This window comes from Physeter macrocephalus, chromosome 18 (assembly GCF_002837175.3).
Source record: "Physeter macrocephalus isolate SW-GA chromosome 18, ASM283717v5, whole genome shotgun sequence".
Classification (NCBI taxonomy): Eukaryota; Metazoa; Chordata; class Mammalia; order Artiodactyla; family Physeteridae; genus Physeter; species Physeter macrocephalus.
Window position 1 is genome coordinate 63,200,865 of NC_041231.1, and position 26,469 is coordinate 63,227,333.

Below are 26,469 nucleotides of genomic sequence, written 5' to 3' on the forward strand. Positions count from 1 at the left end.
TGTTGTGGGTTTTTATCTTGCTCCTTTGCCTGCAAGATATTTCTCTGTTTTCTCATGTTTTCTAATTTACAGTATTTGAAGTATACTATCCCTCAGCTGCAGGGCCATAGTTGCTCTTGCTTCTGTTCTCTGCCCGCAGTGGTGAGGTTGGTCCAGTGGCTTACCTAGGCTTCCTAATGGGAGAGACTGGTGCCTGCGTTCTAGTGGATGGAGCTGTCTTTTCCCTCTGATGAGCAGGGTTGTGTCAGGTGGTATGTTTTGGGGTGTCTGTGACCTTAGTATGACTTTAGGTCGTCTGTATGTTGATGCGTGGTTTTGTCTTCCTGTCTTGTTTGGGGGAAGGCGTTCAGCCCTGGGACCTGCAGGTAGTTGGGTGAAGCTGGGTCTTGGATTCATATAGAGGCCTCGTGAAAGCACTCGGCGATTAATCTTCCCTAGGGCAGGGAATTCTCTCGTGGTCCAGCGTCCTGGACTCAGTGCTTCCACCCTGGAGCCTCAGGCCCAACTTCCAGTCAGGGAAACAAAACCCTGCAAGTCACTCATCCTGGCAATAAAGGTGATTAAAAAAAAAATTTTTTAAAGACTAACAAAACCCCAGACAAATGGTAAAAAAATAAAATCAAACAAACAGAAAGAGAAAGAAGGAAACACACACACACAAAAGAAACAGAGCCAAATAAAACAAAAAGCAAGATAACAACCAGACAAACGAACCCAAGAATGAAATCAAACCATTAAAAAGAAAAGTAACAAAAACACAAAACCAAAAAACCAAACCAAAGCAGAGTGCCAATTGAAGAATGAAGCAAAGAAACAAAACAAAGCGACAAAAACGATTTAAAAAAAAAAAAGAAAAAAGAAAAAGGGGAAAGAAGACAGAACAACAGAAAAGCAACATAGAAATAGAAATGTTAAAAAATAAAATAAAAAATATATTACAGTAAAAGAAAGGAAATAAAAAAAGACAAACAAGGCTCCAGATAAATGGTAAAAACAGAATCAAACAGGGCTTCCCTGGTGGGGCAGTGGTTGAGAGTCTGCCTGCCGATGCAGGGGACATGGGTTCGTGCCCCGGTCTGGGAAAATCCCATGTGATGCGCAGCAGCTGGGCCTGTGAGCCATGGCCACTGAGCATGCGCGTCTGGAGCCTGTGCTCCACAATGGGAGAGGCCACAACAGTGAGAGGCCTGCGTACCGCAAACAAACAAAAAAAGACTCAAACAATCAAAAACAGAAACAAGAAAACACACACACATGCAAAAGAAACAAAAACAGAACCAAACAAAAAGAGAAACAAAACAAAACAGAAACAAAAAAAGCAAGAGAACACCCAGAGAAACTGAAGAACCTAAAAACGAAATCAAACAATTAGAATAAAAACTAACAAAAACACAAAACCTAAAAACAAAACCAAAGAAGTGTGCCAACTGAAGAATAAAGCAAAGAAACAGAACAAACCGATAAAAAATTTTTTTTAAAAACGGAAAAAAACACAGAACAACAGAAAAGGAAAGTAGAAATGGAAATTTTTTTTTAAATACAAAATATATTAAAGAAAAAGAAGAAAAAAAATGAGGGAAAAGAACACAGAACAACATAAAAGAAAAGTGAAAACAGAAATATATAAAAAAATTTAAAAAATGTTATAAAACACGTAGATCCCCACAAACATAAACTAAAAAAAAAAAGAAAAAAAAAAGAAAAAGCCAGAACCAACAAGAGAATGAATCAAAACATTATAAAAGTAATAGTAATCATTATGTTTCCCTGGGGTCTCAGCTGTTAAGTGTCCTTGCACATGCCATGAGCCACAGCCCACCTCTGCCTCCCCAGGAGGCCCTCCTCTGCCTCTGGGCTGGTCTCTGGACCTGCTCTGGGCCCTGTGGGGACCACTCAGACTCTGATGTGGCCCAACTCCTGTGTGTGCTTGTCCCCAAAGTCCACAGCTGCCAGAGATAGACTGTTTTCATTTGTGGGAACACTCATTGTCTACTCAGATATTGGATAGACGTAGGGTCTAGCTGATCATGGGGATTTAGTCTGCAGCTTGTACAGCTCACAGAAAGATTTTCAATCCTCTTTCTTAGTCACCCCATCCCTGGGGTTCAGCTTTGGTTTTATCCCCACCTCTGCATGTGGTCCACCCACAGGAGTCTGGTCTTGAGGATGCCTTGGAGCTCGTGGATCTGCCCCAGTGAGGACCAGGTGCAGAAGTGGTGTGACTGCTTGGATGGTAGGAGCCCTGGTGGCACCAAATGCACAGGGAAGCCAGCGACCACAGGTGCAAGAGATATGGCCCTAGTGAGGGCCTTTTCTGGCACCTGGCATAAGGTGTGTGAGGGCTGGCCCTGGCCAGGCTATTTTTGGTGCCCGGCAGCAGGCATGCGAGGGCTGGCCCTGAGAGGGCTTCTTTTATTGTCCATCGGCAGGTGCCAGCATGAGGGGAGAGAGAGGCTACAATAGTGGCTCCTTCCCCTGCGTGTGACTCAGCAGTAGCACCTGCTTACATGGCAGTCCGGTCTTCATCTGTAGGTATTCCCTGCTGTGGATTTCCTCCCTCCTGTTCCCTCAGTCTGTCTTCCCACAGCCAACACCAGTTCTCACCCCAGACCTGTTCTCCAATCCCCATGATCCAGCTCCCATCCCCCTTGCACACCTGTGAACACACGTCCCAGTCCGGGGCACCTAAGGCCACAGTACAGACTGTCTGTGTAGTTCTGACTCTGTTGCATCTGCCACAGATCAGCCGCTTCACTCTCTTCCAACAGCCTCAAATGTTTCCCTTCTGTCCCAATTGATTTCCCTGTCAGAGAGGGGTTTCCCCGAATCTGGGAATCTCTCCTCTGCTTCAGCTCCCCAACTGTGGGTGCAGGTCCTGTCCCACTTCCTCTCCTCCTCCTTCTATCTTCTTTTTTTTGTCATGCCCAGTTATGCAAGGATCATTATAGTCCTTTCTGTTGTCCAAGATCTTCTGCTAGCATTCAGCCAGTGTTCTGTGAGAACTGTTGCATCTATAGTTGTATTCCTGATGCATCTGTGGAGAGAGATGAACTCCACGTCCTCCTACTCCTCTGCCATCTTAACTCATCATCCTATTAACCACTCTTAAATGCTCTTATAATTACTTAAAAAGTTAGAAAAAAAAAGGTTTTTGTTTTCATCTTTCAAAGTACAGAGAAGGAAACAAGATTTGTGGGAGGACATGCCAGGCTACGGAGAGTGCTTCCAACCAGGCACAGAAGGCAGCCCCTCTCTCTGGGACCGAGCAGGCAAAGAGAAAATATAGAGCAACTGTGGTGCTTTTGAACATATTTTGGAACTTTAATTTTCTGCATTAATCTACATAAGGAATTGATTTCAAAAGCAGCACATGGGGACATGGCTGCATTTAATCTTAAAAGGGGCCAAATTTGGGGGGCCGATTTATGCTCCCGGCAATTTATTGCTTTAAAAAGTTGGCAGTAACTTGGGTCGAGAAATAAAAAGTGGGCCTTGGGGCAAATTTAATTGAAGAAAATGTCTGATGTATTTCAGAGGATTCTAAAGGCAACATCAAAAAGGTATTTTGAAAAGACACTGAAAGGTTGAATTGCCCAAAAGGACAAATAGGTACAATAGCAACAGGCAGGTCTCCAGCAGGTGGAGGCAGTACTGCCCCATCCTCTTGACCCTCCTCACTGTGCCCATGCTTGTGATGGGCATCCTTCTGCATGGATGCCTGCTTGTGATAGTCATCCTTCTAACAGAACAAAACAGAACACAGCAGCCAACATTATGTGTATCTTAGTTTCTTACGTCCTGTAAGGCACTTGTTTGTTGAGGACCAAGAAATTTTGGCATTTTTTTTCCTGCTTCTTGCAAGGATGAAGACTGTCTTCATTAATATCAAATTTATGCCCCAAGCTACAGTTCTCTTCTTTTTCTGTATATGTAATCTCCTAGCACGTCAACACTAAATCATAATGCCCTAATACACTTTCAAAAGCAACTAAACTCAATACACATATTTCCAATACTACAAACAACTCAATATAAGAAGCCATGACCAAATTCACATGTGCATAGTTTACAGACAAAAACAGTGAGTTACAACCACCACTTGCCTGATAGAGACTGTAAACTGATTCTGATTATAATATGCATAAGAGTTGGAAGTATCCAAATTTGAAAAAAAAAATGTGTATTGGACTATAAAGTGCTGTGTGTGTGGATTCAGGGAGAAAGAGCTAATGTTAAAGGTGGTGAGTTTTCCACACTAATCTCAGGATTATAGAGGAACCTACTGACCACGTTGCCTCCTTAGAGATTTGACCATCAAGACATAATCGCTCTGAATCTAAAACATTTGCAAATGTAAACAATAGATATACAAAGTCTATTTATTTACTAATCTTGTTACAAACAAAAAAATGAAAACAAGAAAAACTGTCCATTAAAATAATTTAATATGGCTCTTTTCCTCCAAATTAAGTGATTAACCACATAACACTAGATAAATCATTCTTAATGTGTGTGAAAAGTATTCTTATATTTTCTATAATTTAAATCTTAAACTTCGCTCAGTTCCTTGAATTACTCAATTAAGTCAGCAAATTAACTTGAATTAGAGACTAATTGAAGCAAAATCTGTCCAAAGAAGGTCAAGTAGTAAAATCGGGATGAGGTCATTTCCTCAAGAATTCCCATAATTCTGTATTACTCTTTGTTGGAGAGGATGATGTCATCACCACATGGACTGTCAGTCCACACAGTAGGCATCAACGGCAGGGACAGCCGTGGAAGAAGACGTGGGAGGCAGGCCTTTCCCCAATGGACCCCTGAAGGGTGCATCACTTTTTATTTTAAAAGAGTAAAGCTTGAACCCATACTGTTGTGTCCTGCTCAACAGTTCACAGGATTATACCACACTACACGTGTTACAGCTCACAAATGCACAGCAAATACGGCTCAAGATTAGAGATTAAATCTTAACACCACAGATATTCAGTCAGCAGGAGAGAAACACCACTTTTGAAAGTAAATATTGTTTTCAAAATGTTGATTTTAATTTTACTGTTATAGTATAAAAACAAGCAAAAACAAATGTAGGTCAGCTTGAGAGATGATTGTGTTTCTCAGTATTCTTTTTCTGTAAAAGGGCTCTAAGAGTTCTCTATGTGTGATAATTAGATGTATGAAATGCACATCACTGTAATAAATAAAGAAGTTTGGCATTATATTCACTATATTCATAAAAATGGTACATTTTATAAGGCATAATTGTTATTTGATAATACTCCATAAAACTATTAATCATTAGGAGCTATCAGTTTTAACTTTCTTCCACACTTTATATGAAAAAGTCATGCAAAATGTGAACATTTTTAGTCAAGTTAAAAATGTAATGGTTCACACAAAATGAGGAATTTAAAATAACAGCAGCCTCATGAAGCATTCCATCTAGAGCAAAGATTATTTCTTTGAGCAATTCACAATTAGTTGTGAATTTTTTTATGAGCAAGTCATAATTAGTTACCACATCTGTAAAATAGAAGTTTTATATATTCTGTGATTTTCAAGATTAGTCTCAGCTTAATCATTCTGTGATTCTAAAAATTCAAGGTGGTACAATAATTTGCTAGTGAGACATGGTTTGTTTCAATATAATAGGTGGTTTTGTTGTTTAAAAACCTTCCTATAAATTATGAAATTAAATCTCACACAAAAATTAGACACCATAAAATATTCTTGTTTCAGTAGTCATCATTATGAATCAAGTGTAAACTACTACTGTAATATTCAGCATAACATCACTTACACCATCACTTGGAGAGCTATCAGGACTTGAACCGCCAACACAACTTGGTCAGAGATATAGAGCTACATTTTATTGAGAAGTAGATACTGAGTCTATCATGAGCTTTCTCATATCCAAAGTATAGACAAGCATTATTCTGAGAAAAAGTATCAAGTTATATAATATTTAAATATATGATTTAAAGAAGGAACCCCTACTCCATCTAGACTCTAAAGGTTTAATTAACCAGGTTCCTTAAAAAAGACACAGTACCCCATCATATTTCTACCATATTTCATTACTAAGTAAAACTTTTCATGTACATTTCTATGACAGCCCAATTTAATATTTTAAAACATAATTGTAAAGTAAATTTCATAAAATTTAAATTATAAATATATATCTATTGAACGTACCTATCTTGCAATAGTGTAAGTCTAGCTCAAAATAAACACAAAACCAAAAACGTGTATGCCCAAAAAACCTCATCTGAAAGTTAAATTTTATGGTTTGATGTGCTGTAACAGCTTATTCTGTTTGAAATAATTATAAACACAACCTTCTACTTAATTGTATTTACTAAACTTTATCATATTAGAAGACAATTGGTAAACTACAGCATTTATTTCTGTAATCTTTATTATTTGGATAATTATATGGTCTTTGCTTCAGATACACTCTTCAGAAAGTTAATTACCAGCTTAAATCTTTGAGTTTCCTTTTTTTTTGCTTAGGTAATTTACTTGAAGAAAAAATAAAAAAAGAAACTGCTTTCAACCATTGGAATTTATGAATATAAGTAATGAAACCATGCTATTGAAATGTTATATTTTATAATCATGATTCTGCTGATAAAAATATCACATGATGACAAAGTATCTAGTGAAAAAGTATTTTCAAGAAAATACTGTCATAATCATTATATAAATGGACTCTGAATATAGAAGACTAGAGCTTACAATCCAAGGGTCTAATAAAGACTATATTACCTTCCTAAATATAATAATTCTCTGCTGTTTGGCTAATGCTATATATTGACAGTAGCATTAATTCTACTCCCTTTTGTAGTAAGAATATGCATTTTAACATGAACCAAAACATTACTGAGTGTGTGTATTTGAAAAATCAAATTGTCAAACTATTTACATGTTAAATAAATGATTAAAATATCTAGTTATGCTTCCCATATTCACAGAATAAAAATACAGCCATCAGTTGAAAATTATTGTATTCTCAAGGGGTTTTCCTTCTTCTATGTCAGTATCATATATTTGTATATATTAATAAAATGAAGCTTTACACATTTATTTCATGAAAGACAATGAATAAAACATCATCTTATTTTTATCAATTTTTTCTTAATTCTATGAGAACAAAGCATATATTGCAGTACCTTTGGATACTGTTTGACAGGAATCAATACCCTTTCTGAAAGCTTTATGTTTTTGTTGCTGATGACATCAAGATATTTCTTTTCTTCATCTTCCTTTTTCCCATCAGAACCTTGAAATTTTTCAATTTCTGAAAAAATTCACAAGAAAAACATTAAATGAAATGAGAAGTCATCATAAATACACTGACTGTTCTTATCACTCCCTCTCTTAAATAAGATTTTGAAGAACCTTGATAAAAAGACTGAAAGCTATGTTACTGTACCGTCTGTACAATGATCTATATCAACTAAAGCCAAAAAGCAATGACTGAAGATACAACTGTCTTTTGTGAAACAAAGGATGCATTTAATTAACTTTTAACATCTTCAAACAAAATTTGAGAAAGAATATTCCCTTTAATTATCTAAAATATCTAAGCAAACATAAATTTCCTAGGAGCAATGCATAGAACAAATGTATTTTAACGTTAAATGTTTTGTTTTTAGTCAGAATTGTTCCTAAGGAAAAATAATTGAAAATAGAAATCATCCATTATCTAAAACAGGGTAGTAGAGGTAAACAGTATGCTATTTTATATTCTAACAAACTTAAATAAAAAAAAGGGGGGGTCACAGAAAAGTCACATAAAGGATTAAATATGTAAATGCTATCATTCATATTCATCAACATGAAATTACCTACATAGATGTTTAAGAGGAAATACTAATTTATCCTTATGAGAATCTTCCCAAAATAAATACTTTTAATTTATTTATTAATTTTTGTTTGCATTGGGTCTTCATTGTTGTGCATGGGCTTTCTCTAGTGTGGTGAATGGGGGCTATTCTTCATTATGGTGCATGGGCTTCTCTTGTTGCAGAGCACGGGCTCTAGGTGCATGGGCTTCAGTAGTTGTGGCATACAGGCCCAGTAGTTGTGGCTTGCGGGCTCTAGAGTGCAGCCTCAGTAGTTCTGGTGCATGGGCTTAGTTGCTCTGTGGCATGTGGGATCTTCCCAGATGAGGGCTTGAACCCATGTCCCCTACACTGGCAGGCAGATTCTTAACCACTGTGCCACCATGGAAGTCCTGAATATTTTTTAAGCAAATGTACTCTATTTATCCTTCCTTCCTTTTTAAAATTAATTTATTTGCCACAGAAATACAAGGGATCATAAGAGACTACTACAAGCAACAATAGGCTAATAAAATGGACAACCTGGAAGAAATGGACAAATTTTTAGAAAGGTACAATCTCCCAAGATTGAATCGGGAAGAAATAGAAAAAATGAACAGAAATTCAATTTGTGATTAAAAAACTCTCAACAAACAAATGTCCAGGACCAGATGGCTTCACAGGCGAAGTCTATCAAATATTGAGAGAAGAGCTAACATCCATCCTTCTGAAAGTATTCCAGAAAACTGCAGAGGAAGGAACACTCACAAGCTCCATCACCTTGGTACCAAAACCAGACAAAGATACCACAAAAACAGAAAATTATAGGCCAATATTACTGATGAATATGAAAATTCCTCAACAAAATATTAGCAATCTGAATCCAACAAAACATTAAAAGGATCATACACCATGATCAAGTGCAATTTATCCTGGGGATGTGAGAATTTTTCAGTATCCACAAATCAATCAGTGTGATACACCACATCAACAAACTGAAGAATAAAAACGATATGATCATTTCAACAGATGCAGACAAGACTTTTGAAAAAATTCAACACCCATTTATGACAAAAACTCTCCAGAAAGTTATAGAGGGAACATACCTCAACATAATAAAGGCCATATATGACAAGCCTATAGCTAACATCATACTCAATGGTGAAAAGCTGAAAGCAGTTCTTCTAGGATCAGGAACAAGACAAGGATGTCCACTCTTGCCACTTGTATTCAACATAGTCTTGGAAATCCTAGCCATGGAAATAATAGAAGAAAAAGAAATAAAAAGAATCCAAATTGGAAAAGACAAAGTGAAACTGTCACTGTTTGCAGATGACATGATACTATACATAGAAAATCCTAAAGATGCTGCCAGAAAACTACTAGAACTTATCAATGAATTTGGTAAAGTTGCAGGATACAAAATTAATACATAGAAATCTTTTGCATTTCTGTACACTAGCAATGAAAGATCAGAAAGAGAAATTCAAGAAACAATTCCATTTACCATCTAATCAAAAACAAAAAATTCTTAGGAATAAATCTACCTAAAGAGACAAAAGACCTGTACTCCAAAAACTACAAGAGGCTGATGAAAGCAATAAAAGACGACACAAACAGATGAAAAGATATACCATGTTCTTGGATTGGAAGAATCAATATTGTCAAAATGACTATAGTAGCCAAGGCAATGTACAGATTCAATGCAATCCCTATTGGTTTATCCTTGTCACTCTGTCATAGAAATAAATTAAATTTGTCTGACATTATTTGCTCTCTACAAAACTACCACTTAGGCATTTTTAGACATTTGAAATTTGATCACTTGATGATTAATTCCAACAACTTTTCCATCAAGAAATGGGGCAGGATGAAATACCATTTCCACTGCTTTTTTCTGTTAATTTCTATACTTTCCTTTAAAAATTTCTTTTTTTTTCTTTTAATTGGGGTATAGTTGCTTGACAATATTTTGTTAGTTTCTGCTGTAGAGCAAAGTGAATCAGCTATATGCATACATATATCCCTTCCATTTTGGATTTCCTTCCCATTTAGGTCACCACAGAACATCGAGTAGAGTTCGATGCTGCACAGCATCGTTCTCATTAATTATCTATTTTATACATAGTAGTGTATATATGTCAATCCCAATCCCCCAATGCATCCCATCCCCCTTCCCCCCTTGGAGTCCATACGTTTGTTCTTTATGTCTGTGTCTCTATTTCTGTTTTGCAAACACGTTCATCTGTGCCATTTTTCTAGATTCCACATATATGCATTAATATACAATATTTGTCTTTTTGTGTCTGACTTACTTCACTCTCTCTGACAGTCTCTAGGTCCATCCACATCTCTACAAATGACCCAATTTTTTTCCTTTTAATGGCTGAGTAATTTCCCATTGTGTATATGTACCACATTTTCTTTATCCATTCATCTGTTGAAGGATATTTAAGTTGCTTCCATTTCCTACTGTAAATAGTGCTGCAATGAACACTGGGGTGCATGTGTCTTTTTGAATTATAGTTTTCTCAGGGTATATGCCCAGTAGTGGGATTGCTGGGTCATATGGTAGTTCTTTTAGTTTTTTAAGGAACTTCCATACTGTTCTCCATATTGGCTATATCAATTTACATTCCCACCAACAGTGCAAGAGGGTTCCCTTTTCTCCACATCCTCTCCAGGATTTATTGTTTGTGGATATTTTGATGATGGCCATTCTGACCAGTGTGAAGCCATTGTAGTTTTGATTTGCATTTCTCTAATAATTAATGATGTTGAGCATCTTTTCATGTGCCTCTTGGCCATCTTTATGTTTTCCTTAAAAATTTTTATATTTATTTTGCCCTTCTGATAGTTTCAGGGAATTATCTTGTCTTCCCTGATGTATCTATTAATATATGACTAATAGATCAGTCATTACACTTTTCGACTGTATAGTCACAAAGTGGTATATACCAAACTTGCCTGGTTTTAAAACCATGGAAAATAATGCATACACACTTTTCCTTTTGTAAATTTTTAAAGTAATTCTTATTTACTTCATAATTAATGCATATTCATTGTGGAATGTTCAGACAATATAGGTAGCCATAAAAATGGAAAGTCACTGATTATCATCCAGCAATAACTGATCATTTTTTATAGAGATGTTGAGTCATTTTATATAGTTACTTGTTTATACAGTCTCTATTTAAATTTGTCTTCCATATTATTGGAAAAAAATAATACATAAAGGAAAGCTTAATTTTGTTAAAAAATGTTAAACTACAAAGATTTTAATATTTTTGTTTTTCTTTCACTGTTTATGTGTTAAGATAAAGATAGATATTTAGATAGGTAGATAGATTCAAGGATTTATTTTAGCATTCATTAACTTATTTTTAGTGGCTATCACCACAGTACACCATAGGATTATGTGAAGATTACAACAGAGTTAAATGTTGGTATGCCTGTATGCACCTTGCACAACTTCACTCATTGGTTTAAGTCAGATGGAAGGTACAGTAAGAAGGTATTCTCTTTATTATGGTAAAAACTACATAACATTATTTATCATTTTAGTCATTTTTAAATGTATAGCTCAGTAGTGATAAGTACACTCACATTATTGTGCAACAGATCTCCATAACTTCTTTATCTTACAAAACTAAAACTCTAGACAATTCATTAAGAAGACATAATAAATATATATATGTAAAAAAGAGCACCAAAATATATAAACAATTATTAACAGACATAAAGGAAGAAATTGACTGCAACACAATAATAGTAAGGAAATTTAACACCCCGCTTACATCAATGGATAGATCATCCAGACAGAAAGTCAACAAGGAAAGAGTGACCTTAGATGAAACATTAGACCACATGGATTTGATAGATTTGTACAGCACATTCCATCCAAATATAGCAGAATACACACTCTTGTCAAGGACACATGAAACTTTCTCAAGGATAGACCATATGTTGGGACTCAAAACAAGTCTCAATAAATTAAAGAGGACTGAAATCAGATCAAACTTCTTTTCTAATGAAAATGCTATGAAAGTACAAATCAACTACAAGAAGAAAACTTGAAAAATCACAAATATGTGGAGACTAAACAACATGCTACTGTACAACTAGTGGGTCAATGAAGAAATCAAAGGAGAAATTGAAAAGTGCCTGGAGACAAATGAAAATGAAAATGTGACATACCAAAAATCTATGAAATACAGAAAAGGTGTACTAAGAGGGAAGTTCACAGCAATACAGACCTACCTCAAAAAACAAGAAAAAGCTCAAATAAACAATCTTTACACTTAAAGGAAATAAAAAAAGAAGAACACATGAAAAGATGCTCAACATCATTAATTATTAGAGAAATGCAAATCAAAACTACAGTGAAGTATCACCTCACACAGGTCAGAATGGCCATCATCAAAAAATCACCATCTGCATTGACGACCATCCGCATTGACCACCTTTCACCTTTTCAGACATTGAGCCCAAACTACCTTTCTGAGTTCTAAAACTTCTGACTTGACATTTCCACCCTAAAATTTCCAAGACACTTGAAACTCTAACTGAATTCACCTTAACTCTAAAGCCTATTCTTTCTGGTCACTCGAGAACAAGAAGAACATGGATCTTAGCCATTACCCATGAGCTGCTGCCTGGCCCTCCTCACTGTGAAGGCAACAGTCACCAAGTCCCCTTGGTCCCACTGGGGGCCCTCAACCCCAGCCTCCACTCAGGGTCTCTCCACTACTCCAGACCCTTTCCATCCACTTCCACCTGTGGCAGCAGACTTTAAACTAGTTTCCCTGAAGACCATGCATGACTTATCTTTCACACCCCAGCTAGCTTTTTAAAACACAGATCTGAGCATTACACATTCCCCTTTCGTATAGTAGTATGGTATTTGTGTCGTGTTTATTCCCTGGCTCTACTGAGCATTCAGATTTTCTTTGTTGGATGAATGAGTATCACTGCACTGACAAGTACCTCCTTCTCACTGCCTGAAGATTAAATTCTTAATTTTTTTTCCTGTCACTAGTAATCAATCAGCCATTCCTTTCTCATCTCTGGCCACAGTCTAGGGTTGTCTCACACAGCATTCCATCCTCTCTCAGACCCTAAGCAGAATGCATGCTTCCAAAATCCTTAGTTTGCCACTCCTGATCCCTCCTGTGTCCTCTGATCAGTGAAGGGCTACTCTCCTGTCTTTAAAAGCTTGAACACTCATCTTGCATGACTATCCCATCCTGGGTCTCCCTTAGCACTTTGTACTTTTAAAATACAGCACTTTTAATCACTTTGTACTGTTCTATTTACAACTGTTTTCCACCATTAAACTGTGACCTCCTTGAGGCCAGGGACCATATCACATTTATTATTTTTTTTTACTCCCAGCACCCATTACAAAAAATCAACAACTATAAACTCAAAATCGAACTACTCATCAGACTGTCCAAATAAATTTTTCTAGAAAAAATGTCTCTTGGTATTTAAGTCAAAAACTTCATACAATATATGTGACTGTCAATACAATGATTTTTAGATCATTGATTACATGGGAAAACTTTTATTTATTTCCACAAAACACAACATTTAAAAATTCATATTTATTTCCACAAAATGCAATGCAATAATTTTTATAATCTTGAGTGGTTTTAATCTCATGTTTGAATCTCATGTTTGGTTTTAATCTCATGTTTCCAAGGGAAAAGGGACTGACATCTGAAAGAGGGGATGAGCATTCAAAACAACTACTTTTTACACCCTTACTGTTTAGTAAACATTAGGTGATATTTTAAGCACTTTACAACCAAACATGATCTTGTTACTATATGTTGCTGTTTAGCTATAATTATGGTTGTACTTTAGAAAGTTGGCTGAAACTTTTTTTTTTTTTTTTTTGGTGGTATGCGGGCCTCCCTCTGTTGTGGCCTCTCCCGTTGCGGGGCACAGGCTCTGGACGCGCAGGCTCATTGGCCATGGCTCACGGGCCCAGCCGCTCCGCGGCACGTGAGATCTTCCCAGACCGGGGCGCGAACCCGTTTCCCCTGCATCGTCAGGCGGACGTGCAACCACTGCGCCACCAGGGAAGCCCCTGGCTGAAACTTTTGAGTTGACATGTAATGCATATAATTTTTCATATAAAATATTGAAAAATAAGCTCTAAAGGTGGTGTTTTTTACTCAATATATTTGATTTTTTTCCAGTGAATTACTAATGTTACGTGGGAGCAGTCTGAAGTCATTAATAATTTGCCTCTGATTTTCTCATATTCATATTCAGCTATATTTCTAAAGCATGAGTAGAACGTATATCCTATGTTTGTGGGAAAAAATGGAGACTTTACTCTTGCCAAAGGTATCTTGGGATACAACATCTTAATAAAAAGAAAACAACACATTTAAAATCAGCTGCTCAAGCTGCACTGTTTGGTTCAAATTAAAATACTTTTTCTGAACCTACTTTTACTGTGATAATTATCTAAATCAGAATATATTCACCATTTTGACTAATTTTACAGAAATACTACACCCAGGTGTGCTTAAATTGGTTTTCATTTATTTTCAAGATGTTTAAAAGCCTAATTACATCAGGCACTCCTTGTGTTTAATTTTCCTGAATTGAATAAAGGTGGGCTATTATTCACTGGAGTTAAAAATTCCTAATATGTCAACAGAAAAAAGCATTTAAATAGAACTGAGTATGACCTGCTTCACATTCATCTGCTCCAGGGCACAGTTTCTTCATCCAATACTTTCATCACTTAGCAAATGTTACAGAGAGTGTCTTACTGTGTGTAAGTCACTGGGAGGGAGAAGAAGTAACACTCTGTGCTCAAATGCTAACTATCCAGTGGCTTATAATTTCAAGTATCACAGTGAATAGTTTATTTTATTGTTGTTCATACCATTCCTAATGTCTTACCTATATATTTCAATAAGCCATACTTATGTAAACCAAATTCACAAGTTTGTTAAATACATTTGCAGTATTTATGAATGGCACAAATAATAAACTGGGAACCCATCTTCCTTAGGAGCATTGATCTTGCTGAATAATATATGCAAATGGTACCGAATTATGACACTGGTATATAGAAGAAATTCCGAGATTCCATATATGCATATATACCTTTATCTTGTTGGATTGTTTTGAAATTAGCTAGGATATAATTTATGGGCTTGGTGTTTGTGGTGATTTCCAATCTTTAGAAAAAATTTACCAACCTTTTCCCTTTACCCCAGTCATCTTTACTCAACTAATGAAGAGGGAAGCTCCTATAATGAATCAAGGGCAAATAATCAAGGGCTATATTAGAAAATAAAATTTCTACAGTAGTTAAAGATGATTTTTTTTTTAGCTTCTTGGATCCATTCTACTTTCCATTTGTTCTTCCTATTCCTCATTTTAGTTATCCCCATGCAGCTCTGGTAAAACAGACTGGCCATATCTTATGAAGGGCCTCTGATCACCATGGCATGGTGCTGAACAAAAGCACACAAAGGCCTGTCTCTGGCTGCTCTTCTTTAGATGCAGTGAGAAGTTTTATTCTTTGAGTTTGCCTTCCTCTGCCTCTCCTCGCCAATAAAGCAGTAAATCCTTGAGGAATGAAACCATCCCTGGACCTAAGAGAAAGGGGTCAGTGTCTGGTTGCTACTCAGCCTGAATTTCATCTTAAGGTAGGCTTGATTCCATAGGTCTCACAAATGGCATAGCTTGTCATGATAAACTATAGAATTCTATCTCTATGGACTTGCCTCTTCTGAACTTTCCACACAAATGGAATCACACACTATGTGGCCTGTTGTGCCTTGCTTGTTTCACTTAGCATATCGTTCTTGAGGTTCATTCATGTTGTAGCATGTATTGGTACTTCATTCCTTTTTACAGCCAAATAATATTCTACTGTATGTATACATCTTTTTTTTTTTTTTTACCCCATTCAACACCTGATGGGAATTTAGGTTGTTTCTACATTTTTGATAAAATACCTAGTGTTGTTTTGAGCTTTTGTGTGGATATTTGTTTTTAGTTCTCTTGAATAGATTCCTAGGGGTGGAATTAACTCAGTCATACAGTTTCTATATGCTAAACATTCTGAACAATTGCCAAACTGCTTTCCAAATTTACTGTATCATATTAAAATCCAACACTTGTTATTGTATATCTTATTTTAGCCATCTTAGTGTGTATGAAGTTGTATCTCATTCTGACTTTGATTTGCACTTTTAATAACTATGTTGACATCTTTTAATGTGATTACTGGTAATTTGCATATATTCTATGGAGAAATGTGTACTCTAATTCATTGCCTATTTTTAATTAAATTAATAGTATTTTCATATTGAGTTGTAAGATTTCCTTACATTCTTCGATACAAGTCCCTTATCACACAGTAATTTGCAAATATTTTCTCCTATTCTGTGTGTTTTCTTTTCAATTCCTTGATGGTATCATTTGTACCACAAGCTTTAATTTTTTTGTAGTCCAATTTTTCTCTCTCTTTTTTGGTCACCTAACTTTTATGTCATATCTAAGAAACGATTGCCTAACTCATGGTCAAAAAGATTTATTCCCATAGAATTTTATAATTTCAGTTCTTACATTTAGGTCTCTGATCTATGTTGAATTAATTTTCTGTATATGGTGTGAGGTAGGGGTCCAACTTCATTTTGCTGCATGTAGATATCCACTTGCCCCACCACCATTTATCAAAAGGACTATTGTTCCACACTGAATGGTCTTGGAACCCTTCTTAAGAATCTATAGTGTGAAGATCTATTTCTGCATTTTCAAATCTATCCTATTGATTTATCTGTCTATCCTTATGTCAATACCACACTGTCAATACTACACTGTCTTGATTACGTCAGTTTGTAGTAAATTTTGAAATCAGGAAGTATGAGTTTTCCAAATTGGTACATCTTTTTCATGACTGTTCTGGCTATTTAGGTCTCTTGGATTCTCATATGAATTTTTGATTAGTTTGCCAGTGTATGAAAGAAAGCAGCTGGAATTTTGATAGGAATTGCAAAGAATTTGTATGTCAATCAAGGAATTTTGTCATCTTAATAATATTTACTCTTTCAAATCACAGACATGGGATGCATTTCCCTCTGTTTAGGTCTCCTTTAATGACTTTCAAGAATGCTTTGTAATTTCATACATTCCTTATACTTCTTCGGTCAAACTCAATCCTAAATAATTTATTCTTTTTGATGCTACTGTAAATGGAATTATTTTCTTAAGTTCATTTTGGATCATTCATCTCTGACACAGAAATACAATTTATTTGTGTATAATCTTGTGTCCTGTAACCTTGCTGTATTTTTTTTATTAGTTCTAATATTTTCGTGTAGATGCCTCAGGATTTTCTACATCAATTATATTTTGATATTTACATTATCTTACCAATCTTTGTTTCCCACCACAAATTCTTTAGAAGAGAGTATCACTACATTATTCTTCCAAATCAGTAACATTTTTAATAAAATAAATTTAAGAAAGAAGACTGAATCAGAAATTTCTTAGTCACCAAACAAAAGGTCTCCTCTAGAAAAATAAATACATTTTGTTATAGAGCACAGATTATATTTTTATCCTAGTAAAATTGAAATTATTATTGTGAAATAATGACAGCACTATGAAAATCTTTTCTGAGCTAAAGAAAGAAAAAAAGCCCTGGGGCAATGGATATTCAATAAATCTTCACTGAATGAATATAAAAATGAGTGACATGAATAAAAATATATAAAGTGTGCACATTCCAACTAAGAAAAATCCATGAATTCTCAGAAAAGGGTGCCTGAGCACTGATTTCCTGGTTTAGGCTGGACAGTACAACCACTCAGCTCTATTTCATATGAACAAATTGGGGGGAAAAAAGAACAGGACTGAACATTAGAAATTATTTTTAATTTAAATTAATGAAATAATTGGGAACAATGTTTTGCATGTTGTTAAGCTGACTGTGTCTAAAAATATTAAAACAGAGATCATATAAGCATCTGTCATGGATTCTACAAAGTGATCTTCCATTCTAGGTAGGGGAGTGGACCAAGTGACCTCAAAGCTCCATGTAGGATCTATAATTATATAAATAAAAAGAACTCAAGTCTTTAATAAAAAGTGAATATTGTTTTCATAAAATGAAATTTGGAACGTCTGTCTAGACCAGCTCTTACCATTTGTAGGGCCTGTAGTAATTGTGCAAATAGGAGCCCTTATACCATAAGGCTAAATATTTAAAAGTTATAAACCAAGTTAACAAAGCGTTAAATAAAAAAGTTCTATTCTTCTACAATGACAAGTAGCCTTCCAACTTAATATTGGTATTAGTATTCATTAGTTCCTAATCAGTAGACTTACACTTAGGTGAAAGACCTGATGGAATTTAGATGTCTCAGACTCCTTCAAGTTCTGTGTGAGAACAGATGGCATGGGAAGAGCCAGGTTACTCTCAGCTCTATCCAGTACCACAAGGTGAAGCCCACATCTGTGTGGACATCCATCCCACACGACCAAATTGCACAGAGCCATATATTAGAATTCTTTAGGTCTGGGGTGGGCACATCTGTGGTATGGTCTGTCCTTAGAAAGATGGACACTCAGCCTACACCACCAAGCTCCACCATACATCCGCTGGACACATTCTTTAGGCTTGGGGTATGCACCCGTGTGGCGTGGTCTGTCTATGGGAAGAGAGACACCTAGCCCACACTACCAAGCTCCAGCCATCCCCTGAATGTAGCCATTCCTTGGAAACCTTCAGGCTAGATGTTCATACACTAGCAATGAGGTCTGCCCTCAGGAAGATAGTCACAAGAAATATATTTAAATAGGCCCTAGAAGTGGGTATGGGGTCAAATGGGCAGGGATTTGGGTGTTTCAGGTGTGTCTAGAATATGTTCTAGAAAATGGGGGTGGGGGCGTCAACTCTACATGGGCACAACAATTTGGTCATATGAGGCTCCTTGCCACAGGGGGAGGTAAAGCCAGAGGAGAACCACAGGGGGCTTCCACAGAGCAAAGCGCTCAGAGCAGGGCCCCTCTGGCCCAGGGTTAATTAAGATGGAACCATGTTGGTCATTCTATAATCTACTTTGTCCTCTTGCATTTTACCAAGCAGGATAAAAATCACAATGACAAAATAATTTGTGCAATAATTAGAGCAACTACTTAAGCTTTTAATCTTATGAGAAAAATTCAGAACAAAGATTCAGAACATGAACATTTCAATCCAAAATAAGGTATTAGATGATAATAAATGAATTTGTCATATACAGGTAATTTCAAGATCCCTTGGATATGTAAGCTAACTTAACAGTCCTATGTTTTCCTTAAAATGCCATCACAATCTGAGGCAAATGTGATAAAGATATATATCATAATATCAAGTTACAACTTATACACTCTATTGTGACCATAGATCAAACAGTATTTCTAAAAACCTGTATTTTCCTGTGGTACAATCAAATCAGCATGAATTCTAACTGGTATCATATACAATACATGTTCAATCATTTACAGGAACTGTTCCTTAATATTACTCTGAGAACACTGCTTCTAAGAAAATGGGTCCAGAAGGAGTTTACTATTATAGTAAGACATACATAGCCAATTCGACTATTTATCACACTAAGCATTAAAAATGAGCTTTCTTGATCCCCGTCTTTCAGACTAATAAACATGAAAGCAGAGCAGAAATAGAGACACAGATGTAGAGAACAAACATATGGACACCAAGGGGGGAAAGTAGCGGGGTGGTGGTGGTGGTGTGATGAATTGGGAGATTGGGATTGACATATATACACTAATATGTATGAAATGGAAAACTAATAAGAACCCGCTGTATAAAAAAATTAAATTAAATTAAAAAAAAAAGAAAGAAAAGAAAGCCCTCTAGGGTGTCTTGTAAGGACAAAGTACATGAATTTATAAATACAGATTTTAGAGTAGAGATAAAACTTCTAAAGCTTATATAAACAGATGAAAGAAGTTTATATAAAAATAGAACAGAAAAGGTATAATTAAAATGTGGCAGATGTGTCAGACTTTTGAAAGACATTTTGAAAGTTGTAAGAAAGGGTTGTAAATGTTAAGATGCTTAGAACAAAAGTGCACAGTTCATATTAAAATGTCCAAGATACTTTAAGACATCACATAAATGGCGTCTACATGCCTTTAACAAAACTGAATTAATTTGTGAATGAAACTTTCACTTTTGTTTTGGACAAATGGATTAGAATAAAACATTTTATCCTATAACCTTAAAACACTAGTTACTATTATAAAGTCATTTGTGCTTTAACACCTTATGCTAATGGAGAGAAGATTATTTCTATAAAAGACAGCCAATGTTCAGCAATATCAATGTTCACATATTTCAAAGTTATGCACTTTCATAAAATTAAAGACATAAATGTTTCAAGGATGTATAATCTATCTTTTGATTTTAGAAATATTTTTTTCTTATAGATATCCAAGAAGTCATCTTTAAAGAACCCTTTGGGTCAAAAACTCTACATAGTTACTTAAATGCACATGCAATAAGTATTTGTTATTTAAGATGTAGTTTTCCAGCAATATGTGAAAGTAACTTTACTTAAAAATAAATCCATACTAAGTAGTATAGGGCTTGTGTTTATTCCAATTATACACTTCACACTAATACAAGCATTTGATTATAGTTGGAAATACTATTATAATACAGTTACACCATTTCCCAAATATCAGTGAATAAGAATTTTGCCCTTAAATTTTCAGAAACTGTGTTCTTCAGATTCTCATACCAACTTTGACTAATAATTGACCACTCAACTCAACTTTATAATCTGTGGGTACCTCAAAAGCATAAAAATGTGGCAACTCCCCTGATCTTTTATCTCTTTATCCCTTTATATCAAAGACATTACTCAGTCTTTCCAGTGTCCTTTCAAAATATTTTCAGGATACAAATATACATGCAAGTATATTCAAGTATGATATATCCATATTCAAGTATGAGATAAGAAGCATTATGCTGCATAATACAATCACAGATACAAAGAAATAGATATATGATTGATACACAGATACATGATAGAGAGAGATGGATGGATGGATGGATGGACGGACAGATGGCATTGTTCCCCTACTGACTTCCTGTCCTTACTTCATATGTAGACACACTGCTGTTGGTCTGTCTTCTCCACATCCAGACATGCAAGGCAGTGTGTTGGAATATGCACCATCTAACAAGGCTATAAACTTCCACCTAATGATATTTAACTATGTATCCACCTACCCACACATACATAAAACATCTATACTATATATGTAATAAATATGTTATCAGTAGAAAAAGAATAACATACAAGTAAGCAAAGAGCAGAATGGAAAAAGATTAAATAATACCACAGTTGCTACTGTCAAACTTTTATCTATGCATCCACATTTCAAACAAGATTTTGTATATTCAACAAACATTGATTATCTATTATGTGACAGACATTGTTCAAGGTGATTGGGACATATCAGTGAATAAAAACAAATTAAAGGACTCTGTAAGCCATACTATAAATTTAGACTATCTAAACTTATATATATATACATATATATATAAACACATTAATAACAAAAATTTAATTATTTTAAATGGTATAATTTGCTATCCAGACATGTATTCCAATACATGTTGTAAGTGTCTGTTTTATCCACCAAAGCAAACTTACATGACTAGCAAGACTGCTGGCTCTGTCCTCTAAAGGAATGGGAGCAAGCATCCTTACATTACAAAATCCAATACCTATTTAGCCTTGAAGGGAGCAGATAAATATTCTACCAATTCATCTCACAACATGCTTGAAGCCAAACTGAAAATCCATGTGAAAGTGGATTTTAAATTTGAACGAAGGTCTATAACAAACAAGAGAAGTACATATTACAAAACCCAAGGAAATTTAAAAGGAATCCACAAAACTATTGTTATCTAAACATTATCATATGAAGTATGCTGTCTTTGATATCTGTCACCCCAACTGATTATCACATGGCTAAACATAATGCCATCTCTATAGTCTGAGGAGCATTCCATGCAAAGATTATTGTAAAAGATACTGGAGTTTCAACAGGAGGAAGTAGAAAAGTCAAAAAGTGTTTTCAACATCTCTCACCTCTGCCACTCTCCTTTCCTGATACGTGAGAAAAAGTTAAAAGGGAAGATTTGAAGACAAGAATCAAAGACAGAGTAAGACAGAGGCAGATCATATATTTTGTGAAAGTGGATGAGCTTCATTTTTGGTGATTTACAGAGCATTCCTCAAAGTATGGTATAAGGTCTTACACACCCCATATGTACATGGAATGCATGTACATATACACACATATTCACACACTCACTAACTACCACCGTACCATCAGATATTAAGAATACTACACAAAGTGCTATTTAGAGCTAATATCTCATAAGCAAGAAATACTGAAAATAGTTTGTCTTTTATTTATCTGTTAAGAAAAATTATTATCAAAGAACATCAGACCACCCACTTTATTGGGTGGAAAAGTAGAAAATAGAGATGATATTCCTAATAAGTCTCTGGTTAAATAATAAATTCCTAATAAACACTTAATAGGTGCTAGTCACTATAGAAAACTTAAAGCATATTATTTTAGTATTCTTAAAATCATCAGCGAATAGATTATCTCTTTTCTAGAAATGTTATATTTCTTCACATGCTTCCAATTCAGAAATATTCACAAGACAAATTACTTTATCAGAAAAACATGAACAGGAATGGTTAACTTAACACTGATCCATAAACAACAACATAATCACTGATTTGTTTCAATGATTTTAAAGATGAGGTTAGATTCCATATATATGTGTTAGCATACGGTATTTGTTTTTCTCCTTCTGATTTACTTCACTCTGTATGACAGAAGAAAAAAAGAAAAATGTCATGAAGAGCCTATGGGTAGGACGGGAGTAAAACACAGACCTACTAGAGCATGGACTTGAGGATATGGGGAGGGGGAAGGGTAAGCTGTGACGAAGTGAGAGAGTGGCATGGACATATATACACTACTAAATGTAGGGTGGATAGCTAGTGGGAAGCAGCCGCATGGCACAGGGAGATCAGCTAGGTGGTTTGTGACCACCTAGAGGGGTGGGATATGGAGGGTGGGAGGGAGGGAGACGCAAGAGGGAAGAGATATGGGAACATATGTATATGTATAACTGATTCACTTTGTTGTAAAGCAGAAACTAACACACCATTGTAAAGAAATTATACTCCAATAAAGATGTTAAAAAAAAAAGTAGTTTGGCAAACTGGAAAAAAATAAAATAAAATAAAATAAAATAAAGATGAGGTTAAGAAACTCCGCCAGAATTAGTCTAAAATAAAGACAGAGGAGAAAGTCAGGAACAGGTACAGGTCACCAAGCCACTGAACTTTTCTTAACAATACTCTAAAGCAGGGGCCCACCAAACCCCAGTCCGCAGACTGTTAACAGTCCTCAGCCTGTTAGGAACCAGGCCACACAGCAGGAGGTGAGCAGTGGGAGAGCAAGCAAAGCTTCATCTCCCATTCCCCATCACTTGCATTACCGCCCAAACCATTCCCCCACCTCCCCGGTCCATGGAAAAATTGTCTTCCATGAAACTGGTCCCTGGTGCCAAAAAAGGTTGCGGACCACTGCTCTCAAGTACTACCAAGTTCCATCTACAATGAATACTCAAAAAAACAAAAAACAAAAAAGCAAACAAACAAACAAACAAAAAAACACTTGCAAATTTCAAAGCCAACCTAAATTCTTTCTCTCTTTCTCTAAATACACATATGCATACACACACACAGTTCTAAAAGATCCTCTTCAGTTTAACTCTTATATTGGGGTAACTCCAAAAAACAAACTTATGTCATAAATTAAGCATCTGAATTCTTGTAAACATCAGTTAGTTGTTATCAAAACAGATAATGTGTATTCCTCATCAAATAAATCATCCCGGAACATTAAATTATTTTAAAAGAAAATACTATATATTGTGTTGGCCAAAAAGTGCCTTCGGTTTTTAAGTAAAAATAAAAGACACATTTTTCATTTTCACCAAGAACTTCATTGAACAGCGTATTCACCCTTTTGTTCCACTAGCTTCTGCCATTTTTCAGGCAACTTCATAATTCCATCTTCCCAAAACTTTTTATCTTTTTGAGCAAAGAACTGTTCCAGTTGCCTTTTACAGTCTTCCAGGGAATTGAAATTCTTTCCATTAAGAGAATTTTGTAAAGACCTAAATAAATGGAAATTCGAAGGTGCAATGTCTGGTGAATACGGCAGATGCATCAGAACTTCCCAGCCAAGCTGTAACAGTTTTTGCTTGGTCATAATGAAACATGCAGTCTTACGTTATTCTGATGGAAGATTATGCATTTTCTGTTGACTAATTCCAGGGGCTTTTCGTCCCGTGCTGCTTTCAGTTGGTCTAACTGGGAGCAGTACTTGTTGGAATTATTTGTTTGGTTTTCCTGAAGGAGCTCTTAACAGAGGACTCCCTTCCAATCCCACCATATACACAGCATCACCTTCTTTGTATGAAGACTGTCCTTTGGTGTGGTTGGTGGTGGTTCATTTCGCTTGCCCCATGATCTCTTCCATTCCACATTATTGTACAGTATCCGCTTTTCATCACCCGTCATAACTTGTTTTAAAAACGGAACGTTTTCATTACATTTAAGTAGAGAATCACATGCAGAAATATGGCCAAGAAGTTTTTTTTCACTTAACTTATGTAGAACCCAAACATCAAAGCGATTCACATAACCAAGCTGGTGCAAATGATTTTCAACGCTTAATTTGTACATTTTGAGTATGATGGCTATCTCTTGCGTGGTATAACACTGACTATTCTCAATTAATGTCTCGATTTGATCACTATCAACTGTAGAGCATCGTTCAGCGAGAAATCTCCAGCACGAAACTTCACAAACCACTTTTGACATGTTCGATCAGTCACAGCACCTTCTCCATATACTGCACAAACCTTTTTTGCATTTCAGTTGCATTTTTACCTTTCTTGAAATAATAAAGCATAATATGGTGAAAATGTTGTTTTTCTTCCATCTTCAACATTAAAATGGCTACACAAAAATTCACCAATTTTGATAAGTCTCTTTTTATATGCTTGCTGATATGACAGTTGTCATGTACAATCTAATAAAATTGTTTTGAATGAAGTTAAAAACAACCAAGTGCTACAAGAGCCATCTTACGAGAAAAAAACGAACAAAGTTTTTGGCCAATCCAATATATAAAATTATCAAGGGAAGAACTGGCCCTTGATAAAACAGATTTAATAGAATCATACAGAAAAAAGAAACCAGATTGTAGTCATAATATTTCAGAGATGAAACGAGACTGGGAAATAATATCCTTTTTGTAATAGAAAATAAATGCCTTAAACTTCTTATCCTACTGCATGTGTGTTTGTTTTCTTAAATAGGTTTTAGGCCAAGAGACACGAGTAATTATGAAACACTTTGGTATTTAATATAAGAATAAAATATATTTAGAAAATAAGTGTCAACTGTGAGATTCTGTCCACAGCAAACTGGACAGCCTTGTCTTCTATCCCTTGCAGATCTTTCTCTCTGAAAGCTCAAATTCTGTTTTTTGCCTTTTGATGTTTCACTTGTTTACTTTGAGATTTGATTTATACTGCAGAAAATGCATCCATGGCAAAATTTCTTTGTGCAAAAAATACTACTGTTAGACTGTTGATATGCTTTATTTTTTTAACTCCACTATATACATTTTATACCATTCCGCCACATGCAGAAAAGGATTATATATCACATTAGAAGCATCACTCATGATTACAGAAATGCAGGTATGAAGAGCTGAAATTAACAGCTCTTGCCGTGACTATTTCCGATTTCATTCTGGCACTATAGAAAGCTGTAATAATATGACATTTCAGAGAATAAAGCTTTCTGAAAATGGTAACTTAGGTAAATTATAAACCCATACAAATGTTGACTGGTGGTAACTGCTGGGTAAGGTCCTCCCTTACCAGTCCTCCCTCAGGTAACAAAAAATTAACACTGAGCATAACAAAGAGAAGCAGCTAACTGAAGGCACTGAAGAAGGACCAGAAGCACGCCTGGAAACGGTGACATCATTTTCACTCACATCCCTTTAACCAGAATTCATTCACAGGACTGCAGCTTATCTGAAAGGGAGATGCAGAAAGGTAGTTTTCTCTTTTTGTCTGAGTGCCCAGAAAGAGGAAACTGGCTGAACAGCAAGTCTCTGTCACTCTCAGATTTCACTCACAGCAGCAAAATTTAGCTGGACAATAGGTACTGGTCACATATACTTTCCTCCCATCCCTCACAAAACACAATAATCAATTTCCTCTTATTTTCATTCAGTTCCATTTCTTCCAAACTTGAAGGGCTTAAAGCTTTCATCACTTTCATCAACAACCCCCCAAATACTATTTTACCTTTAAATACCAAAAACTTCAGAAAAGCTGACTTTCAAGTACTAGGATCACTGTACATAAAAACATCTACACTGCTACATAAAATATTCAATGACAATTTGGAATCATTCAACAAAAGGTTGAACAATGTGATCAAGAATAAAGTTGAGTGATACTTCT

At 35.6% G+C, this 26,469-nt stretch overlaps 1 protein-coding gene across 2 annotated transcripts in view; it reads right to left on the reverse strand.

Annotated features, from left to right (window-relative positions):
• The window catches only part of KHDRBS2 (KH RNA binding domain containing, signal transduction associated 2), a 725,702-nt gene that overhangs the window by 615,095 nt on the left and 84,138 nt on the right, over window positions 1-26,469 (reverse strand). For both annotated transcript variants that reach the window (XM_024122132.3, XM_024122131.3), the window contains exon 2: window positions 7,170-7,297. In XM_024122132.3, coding sequence (XP_023977900.1) covers window positions 7,170-7,297 — 128 coding nt within the window. The remainder of the gene's footprint in view (window positions 1-7,169; window positions 7,298-26,469) is intronic.